This window comes from Nipponia nippon, unplaced genomic scaffold (assembly GCF_047370975.1).
Source record: "Nipponia nippon isolate SJK-2023a ecotype South Korea unplaced genomic scaffold, ASM4737097v1 scaffold_1, whole genome shotgun sequence".
Lineage (NCBI taxonomy): Eukaryota > Metazoa > Chordata > Aves > Pelecaniformes > Threskiornithidae > Nipponia > Nipponia nippon.
The window spans coordinates 5,502,729-5,516,916 of NW_028262290.1; the positions used below are offsets into that span (position 1 = coordinate 5,502,729).

Consider the following 14,188-nt stretch of genomic DNA (forward strand, 5'->3'; position numbering starts at 1 on the left):
TCTGTGTGAGTGAGCTGAATCTGCAGAAATGGGACCCTGTACACATGGCTTTTCCTCTGTTCATGGATGAAAATATTAAAGCAAATCCGTATGGTCCATGAGATGTTTTCTGTGTCAGGAAGGGAGTAAAGCTGCCTGTCAAACCAAGCTGTTCTCTCTGATGAAAGGGGACTGTTTTTAAACACTCCTTTCCATAGTATTTTGCCCGCCAGCCATCTCTGTTTTCTCATCTGACATCTCATTGAGATCCTTGGCTTCGGTACTGCAAGAGGGAAGGGTGTGCTGGGAGGGAAGGAAATAATCTTTCAATATGTACACAAGCACGCTTGTGCACACATGGTCTTAAATCAATCTTAAATGAATTGAATTTTTTGGGGAATACGAAAGAAAATTAATCTGGTTGGGCAGACTTAATTGCTTCCCTTTTCTTTGGATTTTCTGTTTTCACATGAAGATATTGGGAAGCAATGCTCTGAGCTATTACTACATACAAAGGTGGAGACAGAGGGCAAAGGGTCCATTTACAATTCCTACAGCAGGGTATTGAATTTTAAAGCTAAAAGGCAAGTTGATGAGCAGCTTGAAAATAAAGATTCATCCACTTAGCTTACTGAGTATTTCTGAAGGTTCATGCTGGTCTGGGGAGCTAACCATTCTCACAGCTGGGAGACCTGCTGGCTGGAGGAACCAGAGAAAAAAAAGAATATTTTTTTTTTTTTAAATGAAAGCATTTACCTTGCAGGGAGAAGCTTGAAAATGTAAACTGATATAAAGTCATGAATTGATACAAATGCATTTCTTTTGGAGGAAGCAACTGGACTTCACTTCTGTGGCAGGAGGCTGGGAAGCATAAAGATTATACACACACATGCACACATTTTTGTGTTTTGAAACATTCCAGTCAGTTAATCCCAGATAATGAGATACCATTATAACCACTGCTTCACCTCCATGATCTTAGGGCAATTCTGCAAGAAGCAATTCAATCATTTTGGGCAGGAGAGCCCATAACGTTAGAGTGTGCTACTGCAAAAGAAATCCAATCTCAAACAGGTTTTCTAGCCCTTTCCTAAAATGCAATGGTGATTATAACTTCCTTTCACAGAACCACAGAACGGTTAAGGTTGGCAGGGACCTCTGGAGGCCATCTAGTCCAGCCCTGCTGCTCGAGCAAGGCCACCTAGAGCCAGCTGCCCAGGACCCTGTGCAGATGGCTTTTGAACATCTCCAAGGATGGAGACTCCACAACCTCCCTGGGCAACCTGTGCTGGTGCTCGGTCACTCTCACAGTAAAAAAGCGTTTCCTGATGTTCAGAGGGACCCTCCTGTGTTTCAGTTTGTGCCCATGGCCTCTGGTCCTGCCACTGGGCACCACGGAAAATAGCCTGGCTCTGTCCTCTTTGCACCCTCCCTTCAGGTTTTTATATACATTGATAAGATCCCCCCTGAGCCTTCTCTTCTCCAGGCTGAACAGTCCCAGCTCTCTCAGCCTTTCCTCATAGGAGAGATGCTCCAGTCCCTTCATCCTCTTGATGGCCCTTCATTGGACTCTCTCCGGTATGTCCATGTCTCTCTTGTACTGAGGAGCCCAGAACTGGACACAGTACTCCAGGTGTGGCCTCACCAGTGGTCTCGTTGTCAAAAACTGAGCATCTCCTTTGGAAAGGAAAGTTTTGGCACAGGGACTGTTCCAACTGGGACACCAGCATGGGTTTTAGCACTCTGCCAAGCCTCTTGTATCTGGGACTTGCTGCTGCATTTGGGCAGCTTTGGTTAAGGATGAGGTTTCATCTGGGTAGTTCAGCTTTGCTGACCTGACGTCTGGAATAAATGTCCCTTTCTGGGACGTGCATCATTTTGTAGTTTCTCATCTAAGGCAACAAAACAAAAATAAGTAAAAGCCAAAAATCACTTTGGTGTAAAATGTTTTTTTTCTGTGAAAGCTCCTGAAGCATAAAATTATTGTCTTTTCCTGAAGAGGGGATATTACTAATGTAAATCCAGCATCGTTAGCAGAGGAATAATACGCTGCATGTCTTAAGGCAAGCGACCGAAGAGTGATCGAAATGCCTCACGGGCGTATGAGATTGTGGGGACAGGTATTCACACAGAGGATGCTTTCTTACGTGTACCCAGGGCTTTCTCTTATCTCTGAACATGAACCCATAGTGAAGCAGAAATGTTCCTGTATTAATAGTGCATCGGAGAAAATCCTTATCTGAAAAATACAGTAATACTGCACAACTGGGAACCCTTTCAGAGCGGGGAATTGGACTAGCAATTTCATGGTGTGTTGGTAATGAAACATTTTGGTTCGGTAAAAGCAAATGGGCAAGGTTAGTGGACACATTACTCCAGCTGCCGTTGTCCCAGCAGTAACCAATTTAGAGGCTTTACATTTTCTGCTATCCCAGTAAGGGAAAGAAAAGCAGAAAGTTAAAAATAGAAATCCCAGAATGAATTAAAGCGCAAAGAGTGAACAAGCTCGTAGTACTGCTGTATAATTTTAAAATCCCTTTTTTCCTTTTAATCCGGACTTTAATATATGTATTACATTGCAAATTCTGGCAGTGTCTGTCCTGCTCCAAAAGGTCACCTCCATACAGGAGGATTTATTCTGGCTGTAACATGTGAACACGGTCATCCAGCCCTGGATCTATCTAGCTACCATTTGTAGTGATGATTCCTGTTGGTATTTCCTTTCACCTGATGCTGTTGATTTGCAGGAGAAGCATGAGAAGTTGTCTGTGGCTTTGGCCTGCAAGGGAGGAGGTTAAAAAGATATCTTTGGATGCCTGTGTATAGATCATAATTGGGTTTTTTCATTGCTTTTTCAACAGCTGTGGACAGATATCAGACCTTCATAAACTGGTTGTTGCAAGTAGTTTCCCTGCAACATTACCCTACACAACACTGCAGTGTTGGGTTTTCTTTCCTAAGGTTAACCGTCACGCGTTCTTGGTTTTATTTAGGTTACTTTTTCCTGTTAAGCTTCTAATCAAGAGTAATACAGTTTCTAAAGCAGGAATTCAACATATTGTGGAATTGTTTTCTTGATTTGCAGATATCCTTGTTGACGGCAAGCTTTGCGACTGCGATATCGTGGTGGACTGCAAAGTGGGGGACCCCATCCCGCTGGAGGTGAAGCTGACCAACTGGAGCAAACATAGCGTGGGGCCCTTCGCTCTCACTGTGACGCCCTACCAGGATTACCAAAACGGGGTGCACAACTATGAGCTGCAAGATGCTATCACCTTCGTGGGATCCAACACCTTCTACATCGACTCAGTAAGTCTTTCTATCAAATGGATCACCATTCTGGGTGATGTGCATTTGCAGAAAAGAGCTTCATTATTCAATTGTGCATTTTAAGGCAGATTAATTTTTGGAAAGCACCACAATTATGGCAGCTATTGCGAAAGGTGCTGCTAGTTTTGGGGATATAGAATTACCTCTCTGAAATGGTTTAAGACTGTAATTTCCCATCATGTAAACCACTAGTAAACTATCAGAGACAGTAACTTTTGGTCACTTCAGATCTGACTAAATGTGAATGGGTAACCTAGATAAAATGTTTAATACCATATTGCCATTCCCTTGAGCCATCCAGTGCAGCCTGCAGTAATAGATTTTAAGTAACTTTTTCTCTTTAGTCCGTAAGAAATATTCCCCAGGCTGAGCCAAGGAACTCAGCAAATCAGTTTCAGTCAGGTCCTGAGGAAATGCAACAGACTGCAAAAAGAAAATGATAAACATTAATGACCAATATGATGAGCTGGTTCATTTCCTTGTCACTTAGCGTACTGTCATAAAACCATAAAGAAAAATAGAAAACGTGCTTAAAATGGGACAAAAAAATCTCTTTTTAGAACAATCGAGATTTTTATTTTTTTCTCAAATTCTTCTTTAAGAAATTCAAATCTAGGAGCTTTTTGCTTCTAAGGCAAGACACTGAAAATACAGATAAAACTACTCTCTCCCACACCCTTCCCCTAAAAACAGCAACAACAAAAAAACAGGAATAAAAAACATACGGACAGTACTGCAGAGTGGAATAAGTAGTATTTCTGGTAACTTATAAAATAAACATGAAGAAGAGGGTGAGTGTTTGGGATAGAGCTTAGGACCTTTGCTTAGGTCAGCTCTTCGGATAGCTAATAAAATGTACCTGTCAAAACTGAATTTTCAAGTGAACCTTAGTAAGAAGGAAATTAAAGGTTAACCACGGGGATAGTCACCATGCACATTTTTCAATTATGCATCATGGGAAAAAAAATATTTCAAAAAGCTAATGAGCATGGAATACACCATCAACTTGAATTTTAATGGGGACTAACTATATTCTTAGCTGAATAATTTAAATATGTCAACAGAAATAATCAAGAGATGGCTTTCTTTGACTCTCTTTCTGACAATGTGGGGTTTTTAATCAGAGTGGCAGTGTTTGGATGCCCAGCTGCCGAAGGGTCTGACCCTCCAGGCTAATGAGGGAAAAGGGAGATGTCAGCATGATGTATTCTTACCTTCTGATTGAGTCTCCTACGGGGCAAAAAGTCAGGAGGTCACATCTCTTGTGCCTGCCCAGGCAGCCTTCTCATACGTTACGGTCTCCGCTTTTGCCCCGTTGCTCAGTATTGTGACATTTCTCCTGTAAACACAGTCCCTGATAAATTAAAAATAGAGTCATTTTCTGCTATTTGTCCTCCTTTTCATCCAAAAAGGTGAAATGAAGAAAATGTCGACTCTTAGACAAAAAATGTTATATTTCACGGTATGTAGTATTGTTACTTGCCCTACACAGGGTCCCAGAAAAAATGCTTAGTCATATTTCTTTGAGGCATAGAGCCCTGATCATGGAAGAAAATTCTTCAAACAGTGTATCTAATGCTGTCAGAGGCCCTTTCATCCCCCGTAATAACTAATTCAGTAACGGAAAAAAAGATTTCAGAAAGCTGCACCTGTTTTGGGGACAAGAAGAAAGTCCTGGTTTGTCCATTTGATGCTTCAAGGAAGAATGAACATACTCAGAATTGTGTTTGTGCTCCGAGTTTGGCAGAAACTCAGACAGATGCTGGTTAAGAAACTGAAGCAGCTCATGGTTGGGTGAGATGAAAGAAAATCAGAGTTTTTCTTTTTTATAAATGAAAGCTGAGGCAGTGGATCAGATTCCGTGCTGTTGTAACTCAGTGCTGCTCTTTCAAAGCTATTAAACAAGTGCCCATTATTTTTATAAACTGAGGACATGGGCACATGGTTATTTTGCTTGTTTAATGGAGGTGGCTTGAGATGCTACGGTTTCCCAGCTGCTTGTTTCTGCCTCTCTGCAGGAAGACGCTCCCCTCTTCCCCAGCAGACCCAGTGGGAGAGGTGGCATGAGCATTTGTTTTCGTGCAAAGTTGGCCAGTTTAGCAAAAACTACGGTCGTCAGCAGTTTAAGCTAATTGGGCTGACTTTCCACTGACACTGGCAGGGAGGTGGTGACATGATTTATTGCACTGCCAAGCTGGGTGGGAGGAAGGATGGAGAGCTAGCGTATGGTTTGGCGTATCAGTAGTGGATGGTCAAGAACAAGTGGGAGCATCAGGTATTACAGCAAGAGAAGATACTTCTCACGCCCTGAAAATCTGGTCTGTTCTCATGCTGATGCAGAAAATACAACGTTATTGGTGCTCAATTGAATGTGATTTCTTTGGGGGAAAAAAGCCCCAAACCCCTCTGCTTTCCTAAATGTTGATTTCATACTAAGACTGGTGCTCAGCAAATCACAACTATTTTTGTTTCCAGACTAAAAAGTTTCAAAGCAGTTTCTGCTGCTATCTGGAAGACAGGGGACATATACAGGAATTTTCAGCATGCACATGCTGCTTCGCAGTATGGGTATAAATTGTTTAAAGGGTAAAAGTCATATGATTTTGTATTTCTCTTTCTTGTGGCTTGAAGTCCAGGTTAGATGATTTATCTTGGAAGTAACGTAATGAGTGCTTATTCACCTTTTTATGCTCTTATTTCAATGCAACGCAGCAGGCTGGGTTTGTGTCACAAAGTCTCTGCTGGGATATACTACTTCAAAAAGCAAATTCTTTTACTGAAAATTTTAAAGGCTATTGAGATATTTCCATGCATTTTAAATTAAGTAAAATCTTTATTTTTAAGCACAACTTCTAATTCAGTTAACCTTACCTTTCTGTGTCTGTATTTAACAGGAAAAAGTGACTTCATCAGTTATCATTTAGATAGTAGACATTTTTGTTCAGTGCAGGGTTTTGAAACATGAGATAACATGGTGGACCCCCACCCATTAAAATACATTGCATTGATTTATTTTTTATCTCACTTCACATCCTGAAAGTTTAGCTTTAGCCATATTATTAAAAATTCTTAGTTCTTAACCAATGGTTTTTTTGACTAATTAGTTGATCAGACAGAGTTGCTGCTTGCGAAATTAAAAACAAAAAAAATATCTCCTATGGAGATTCCTGTAACTACCAACAATTCATCTTTTCTTGTTGTTCCTGCTTTTGCCATTACTATTCTCAAGCAGGTTTTTTTCCTGCGTGTATGATCACGCACTAGCTCAAGTGATTAGTAGTGGAAGACGAGGAGAAATTCATTAGTAGATGGTCATTTTGAATCAGCTCAGAAGCTATGATGAACATTTGCTCACTTCTGGCAGATCCTCTGTGGCCCATCTGGAACAAATTAGTTTTCTTGGCACTGTTTCACTCGCACTGTAAACTCTTTGGGGCAGCGAACAGTAGCTGGCATTAGCCCTAATCTCCAACTGAGCTCCCTGAGTACTACAGCAGTATAAATAAGTAGTAATTAGTTCTAAGCAATCACAGTCCCACATGGTAGCCTGCATCGGGGAAGGATTAGGATGGAGCTAGAAACTTAATTTTTCTTCTGTCTCAGTGGAACAGAGGAGTAATGTGGGCATTTTTTTCTTGATTCTTCAGTCATTTTTTTCTGGGGTAGAAGCTTCCCATCTTTGGTTTCCATGATTTGATGGAATTTTAGTAAAATCTGTTTCAACTCCAACTCGACTCAGCAGTCCTGCTAGATTGAATGACAATACAAATTTGGGTTGGATCAGGCATGAGGATGTGGTCTTCATGTTTCTTGTAGGTTAGCTGGATCATGCATTGCAATCAGTGGGATGATGTGTACTGTCAGCTATGGCGGGAAACGTCTGACTTGTGTACACATCTGAACAAGTCACCCTGAGCTCCCTTCACAGGCAGTGGAGAGGTAGTCACCAGAACTGATGGAGTTTAAGGGATATTTTACCTCGTTCTACATTTGATCAGATGAATCCTTGGGTTGAACAGCTGGCTCAGATGTGGAGATCCACTTTACAGACATTTGGGTGGATTCAGTCCCAGACTGACACATCTCAATGAGTAGGTGTTACCATGGATGCTGGCCAGCTAAGCTCCCATTAGTCAATAGAGATGGAGTCTGCAGCTGGTAGAACCTGGCTTGCACTAACATAGACACCAGGGGTGAGATTCAGTTGCCTAAAAGTAGGTGTCTACCATCATTTAGGTGCTATGGGCCTCCACTACTGCCAGAAATCCTCCTATAAATCATCCTGTAAATCCGGCCAGCCCTGTGCAGATGTCTCAGTGCCTTAGGTCATCCCAAAAGTCACGAGGTGCCTATGTTTAGGCAATTGTATCCTGACGCTATAGGCTGGCCAGGCAGACCATTCTGTGTTTGCCTCACTGGCTGCATTGACTAGATGTCTGCTAACTGTAGTAGGAGCTTGGATACCTAGTGTGCAGAGAGACACCTAAATGTAGGTGGTTTAACCTCAAAATTAGTCCTGTGCCCAGTGTACCAGTTGGGTTGGATCTTGCCCTCTACTGACCTGACTGCTGCTGATGTACTCATGGTCTTCTGGGAATGTTTGTAGGCAGCCCCACTGGAGAGGCAGCCTTACTTTCCGAAGTTGTTTATTATTTTGGAAGAAGCTTCTTGTAATTTCTGCAAAGCCACTTGCATCTCAACAGTGCAAAGGTTTCAAGCTACTTTTGCTTCTCTGTTTCTTTCCCAAACCACAAGTGTTGATTAGAGTAGAGGTTGTACAAGTGGTCATACAGATGTGGATAGTCCCTAAACCGTGAACGTTGTTGTCTGATCTGTGCATACTGCGCACAGGGAGACGGGCTGCAGGCATAACTGGATGCATACCACGGCCTGCCTCACTGGCTCTTCTCGCTTATGATGAAGAAACTGATGACTGGTGCAGAGACTTATGCTGTAAAGGCAGGAGAAATGAGCAACCATGTAGGCAGAACTTCAAATGAGTGAAAAGACTGTGTTGATGCTGTTGTACCTGAAGCCACCTTCCTTCTAGTCAAGGGCTCTGATCAATGCTGTCACAGATATTTCTTCATGGTGCAGCTCAATTAGGAAAAATGGACGGGAACTTGAAAAAGGTATGGGTCCTGAGGAGGCTTCATTTGCTGTTTGCCTCCATCCATTGCTTGCATTAGTGCCTGCTGCTGTCCTCCTCTGGATGCAAGTCTGCATCAGTTCCAGTGAGGTGGAAATAAGGCAGGCAGCCCCGGGAGGAGGGGAAGGAAGCAAGAGGGGAGACTGCTTGATGTTGTTCTGCATGTCCAGACACAATGCCAGAGGGCAAGAACGGGAGGGGAGATGCCAAGGACAGGGTCAGGAGAACAGCTGTGGCTGCTCTGATCATTCACGTGGATGATACGATGCTGATACAAGTTTGCTGTAGGTCAGCAAAAGTGCTCAGCACCAAAGCCAAAGGGAGCCTGGGCTCTGCCAGCTCTGATGATGTTGCTGCTTGTGAACAGCCAGGCCCCTGTGCAGGAGCAGCAATTTAGGGAGGTTCAACAAAGAAGCCTGATACCCCAGGGGACTATGCGAGGTGCGTGTCTGCTGGCTAAAGGACCCAGCGATGAAGGTCCAAAAAAACCTAGAATAGGAGAAAACGGAAACAAACAGCTCATTCCCCTCATATCTGAAAGCTACAGAGAACCTTCCTCACTGGAGGTGGTGGCAGGCAATTTTCAGCTCTCTGCCATATTCTTGAGGTGCCCCACACCCCTCAAAACTTTTTCTAGTGGGTCATCTCCCCCCTCTCCCCCACCATGATCTAGTCATCATCCTTGTTCTGGTCTTCCTATGCAATGGCAAGATGCCCTTCAGCAAATGGTGTCCATAGACACTTTCCCAGTTAATACCCCATTGTTGATGTCCCACTTTAACATATGACCACATTTTTTACAGTGGGCAAGAATCCTGATAACTTGTCTCGGAGCCTTAGCCCCATCCCTTCACTGTTCGACGTCATAATGTCCCATTGGTTCCTAGTGATGTCCCTTGCAAAGGTTTTCTCCCCCTGAATCCAATCAAGTCCAGCACATCTGGACAGCTCAGTGTTTCTAGATCCAACACCAGAGTTTCTGTTGTGGTTGGGCTTGGGGCTCAGCTTGGCTGACCAGTGGTATGTCATGCTGTCATTTGGAATCAACGCTGGACTCTGTAACATGATGGACACTGAGGTGTTTGGAGATGACCAAAGAAAGGCCCATTACCAATGAGTATTCAAGTAAAAAAGAAAACACATGGGCCCAGGCCTACCCATGAAAGTAGGGATTACCCCATGAGTATATCCTGAGTTGATGGTTTCAGGGTCCAGAGAGCAGAAAGGAACCGGTAAGATGGTCTTGGCTGAGGGAAGACCAGTACTGAGGAGCATCAGGTGCCCTTTATTGGGTCTTTTCTGCTGGGATGAAGTTGCCTTTTCACAATTTTTTGAATAAATTCCATCCAATGGAATGGCTTTGTGCTGATTCCATGTTTTGCATTTGCAGCAACTTTAACCCAATTCTAGGCACCCTGAAACTGGATTTAACATCTTGTGGAAGCAGATGTTAATTCAGACATTATCACATGCTGAACAGTCGTGGGATTGTTAAAGTTAGAAATTACTTAAGTGTCTTGCTGAAATGATGGACTGACATATATTATTTGTTGTAAAGATATGGATTGTAAATAGTTTTGTGATGAAGGGAGATATATAAATGTAGAAACAGTGTGAACTCTGTATTTAATCTGGATGAGTTAAATCAGGGTGGCTACTTTTTGTGGGATGTTTCTTGCTAAATTTAATTACTTCAATGATAGTGACTATTAAAGATTCCTGATTAGAATTTGCAGTCAGGTTGTGTCTGAATAATAAGTTGGGATGAATTTAGTTTTTGCTAAGTTGTTAAATGGTGTTTAACCATGTGTTTAACATGAGTTCAGAGACATGATTTAGACCTTTAATACAGATGTTGCTAAACGCAGTCTAAGGAAAGATTTTGGGTGACCTCGGCCTTAAACCAACTCCGTTCTGGAATCAGTGACTCCTGAAGATCTGTATTCTGGTTTGAGCTGTGCCACAGCTTTGCTGCATGAGAGAATAATACAGGATTTAATTTTCAGTGCTCCAGTTTTACCGTTGCTAGAATAGGGGCAAGATCTTTACTCCTTTTTGTGTGAAGGCAACATTGAGATGTGAATCTAGAGTACTTTGAGATCATTTGAAGGAGCTAGTGAATTGTGAAGTGCAATTATTTTGTTTTGTTGCTGATTTTCTTATACTGATTTCCATGTTCTCTTTTCCAGGTGAAGCCGACCAAAGACTCTGTGTACTTTGGAGCACTCCTCTTTCTCTACACAGGCGATTTCTACCTGAATATCAAATTCCATGAAGACAACTGCAGCAGAGAGCTACCTCTCTCCTGGTTCTGCCTTCCTAGTGTCCACATCCGTGCTATGGAGCCTATTGTCCAAACTAAACCGTAAATGTACTGTGTGCTGTTTGATTAACCACAGAGCACAGAAATGCTTGGCACATCCTCTGCTTGACCCCAGCTTGTTTCTGTCCAACCCCGGGCCACACTCCCTACTTTGGAGGAACAGCTGAACACTTTCTGAATTGGCTGATAGTCATTTGGGCAGCTGCTTTAGCTAATTTGAGAGAGAGAGAGAGAGAGAGAGAGAGAGAGATTATAACTATGCTAGAGTTTTCCTCTGTTTCCAAAAAGCCTTTGAAACTGCTAATATATGCATTATACTTTCATATACTCTATTGATATCAGTGGGTTTGAAAGGGTCTTGAGGGCTGAATTTAAGAGGGACGAATTTAACCATGTGTTTGAAGGTCTCAATTCCAACTTGAATAATCCCATTTTAGCATTTTTCAACACGAATTGTATATCTGTATGAAATTCCTCCTGGCTTATGCTGGACCCATGGCATGTACCCTTGAGGTGTAGTTCTCTCTTAGATTCGTTCACAGGCTTGTTCTTGTTCACTTGTTTGCTCAGTATTCAGTGTCTTTGGTAGTAAGTAGCAGTAGTGATGCTTTTTCCTGTGTTACTGGAAGTAAGAATAGCAAATGTGCCTCCAGTTATTCTCTTCCTCCCCTGAGCCCAGTGCCACTTGCTCCTGGTAAAGTCACTGCCTTTAGTTTTTTAGATCTATGAACAAGAAATGAAAGAAGACAATGAAGAGCTAAAGAGTTTTGTCCTTGAGAAAGGAACTAAGCCAACTGTTGGGTTTCCTAGGGCTTGCCTGTGAATTTGGGCTTTCACAGTTCTGTTTTATACAATCACAATTGCTTGAAATGTTTGCAGACACTTAAAGAGCCACCAGAATTAATCAGCTGGTCATTAATATCACTTTGCATGAGTTTTTGCAAACTCTTCTGATCAGATTTTTCATGCTAATAGATTGGGCTTGATTATGTGGTGGTTGTTTTCCTTCTTTTTTTTAGAATGATTAAGTTTAGTTATTAGGCAATTAAGGCCATGGAATTCCTGACCATAAAAGTAGTTGATGAATGTACTGAAAATTTAGCCTGTTGTCTTTCAGAATAATGTTTTTGTACAAAGAAACCTGCATTTACCCCAGGTAAAGCAGGGAGATGTCTTAGCTGTATGATTAATATATTATTTCATGGACCATATGTTTCAAACCTGTCTCAATCTTTTCTTAAATTTACAGCCTGCAGCTCTTAAATTTGGCGGTAGTATACTTTCAGGGGTGGATAAACCAAGATGTGGCAGGGCCACTCCAGTTAGCTCTATACGTGCTAAATCTACGCGCACAACCTCTTTGCAGATTTTTTGTTTGTTTAGGCTTCATCCAAATGTGGGCACACCACTTCATGCCCGACCTGGTCCGTCCTGCTCATGCTGTGGAGCACTAGCCCAGATAGCTCATTCTGGCTCTCTGCACCATGCCCAGTTGTGCTTTTAGATGTGACTGGTGTTTTCCACAGGAGCAACAGTGCTCAAAACTCAATTCATTGCATGTTTGCAAATGACTGTAATGTATTCATCCTAAATATATTTCTAATTTGATGGAACTGTAGCTATAGCATGATAGCTATATTTCCAGTGTATGCAGGGTATTATCTCTAAAAAACTGTATTGTGGCAATGTTATCAGTGTTTGCTCTTGAGCTGTGGCTCTGTATACAGCTTGGAATGCCAGAGTAGAAGTCTTCAGTCTTAAACTGATGGAAATCTGAGACCAACTGAAGATTTACTTGCAATGATGTACTACTCTGTGAGCTGCCAGCATGCAATGTCCAATAAGAAAACTGTTCCTTAGACTTGCACGGTGGTTCTGGGCCAGAGACACCCATGGAAAGAGGGTCCAAGCAGCTGAGTTGGTCATGGTTTTTGTGTTAGTGGAGCTCAGTTGACCAGTTTGTACCATGAGGCTGAATTCTCTGTGACTACATAGGCATATACGCAGAAAAATAAGATCCCGGGAGAGCAGGAATTAAACCAGTTAATCTTCTCCATAAAAGCTTGCTTTTGACATGTGTCTCTGTACTATGTTACACAACACTGTTGCAGCAAAATCCAAATTGGGTTTTATTCAGTATTCCCAGCAGATAATCTGCAGATGCTAGGAATACAGCTAAGGCTTTGTAAGGACCACATTGCATTTGAAACAAAAATATTGTGAAACGGATGCTGTTGCAGTCAGGATGCTTCAGCTTACCCAGCTAAAAGGGATTGTTTCCTAGGTTATTTTTGAGAGCGTTCTCTGAGAACAGAGGATATTTGTTCTGTGAAGCCTATACTGGGATGCAGCACTCCTGTGCCCTTTACTGATGAAGGATCCTGATCCACAGCCTGCTGAAGCTGTTGGAATGGGACAGGTTTTATTATAACAAAAGCAAGCTGCGTATTTCCAATATGCCATTATAAATCTGCCATATGTGCTCATAAATATAAGTTCTTATGTGCGAGCTGACCCTTAATGGTCTATCTGTTCATTATATAGTAGACCACTCTGTCCCTTGTCAGCTTTGATGCTTAGTTGCTTTTGGCATTTATGATATCTTTCCCAATTTTCTCACACTTCTACTTGTCTTGGTGAGAGAGACGAAACACAAGAAATTCTTCCTTCTGGGGATCATTTATGACTTGTCCAGAAGGAGAATATTTAAGTGTCAGCGTAATTTGGAGAAGGGTGAGGGGAAGGTACTTGAAATGAGAATACTGCATCGCTTTTGGTTTTCTTTTTTAATGGAAGTTTTCACTGGGATTGCTGTCAGGATTGGTCCTTGCAGTGCTTGAAAAAAGGGTGATACTTTTCTGATCTGCTCTCCTTTTCTGGAATGGTAAACTTGTTTTTATTTCTCTGAACCACCCAGCTATTATTTTGAACACGATGAGCCAAACTGTGCATTGTTACACAGATGTAAATTTGATATGATCCCACTTGGTTGAATTAAATCATTCCTAATTTAAATCACCATTGCTGAGAGCAGACGTTGGTCCAATATATGTATGCATTGGAGAAGCATAAGTTGTGTAAATTTAACTGTCTGAATAAATACTTATCTTGTGTTATTTACACCTCTGCCTGTCTCTTCTGTCTATAATACTTGACAGTGCTCTTGTGTGTTTTTACTGGTAATAATAACATATCTCTTGATGCTGCATTCTGTCTCTGAAAGAATGTATTTGACCCTGAAACTGAAATTTCAGCTTCACTCAAACTTTCTCTTCCTAGGTGACCTCAGAGCTGATGAAAGATGTATGCTCCATGATGTGGCTCCTGTGTCAGTGTCCCTTAACTGTCAGCTGAGGGGAGAGAGAGGCACTCGCGTGAAAGGTTACTTATGCCTCAGTGTCCTAGTA

At 42.0% G+C, this 14,188-nt stretch overlaps 1 protein-coding gene across 4 annotated transcripts in view; it reads left to right on the plus strand.

Annotated features, from left to right (window-relative positions):
• TRAPPC9 (trafficking protein particle complex subunit 9) overlaps positions 1–13,903 on the plus strand; it is a 523,335-nt gene extending 509,432 nt beyond the window's left edge. For all 4 annotated transcript variants that reach the window (XM_087743404.1, XM_087743675.1, XM_087743585.1 and 1 more), the window contains 2 exons: positions 3,065–3,288; positions 10,648–13,903. In XM_087743404.1, the coding sequence (XP_087599530.1) occupies positions 3,065–3,288; positions 10,648–10,827 (404 nt within the window). In that variant the 3' untranslated portion in view covers positions 10,828–13,903. The remainder of the gene's footprint in view (positions 1–3,064; positions 3,289–10,647) is intronic.
• The last annotated feature ends 285 nt before the right edge of the window (positions 13,904–14,188 follow it).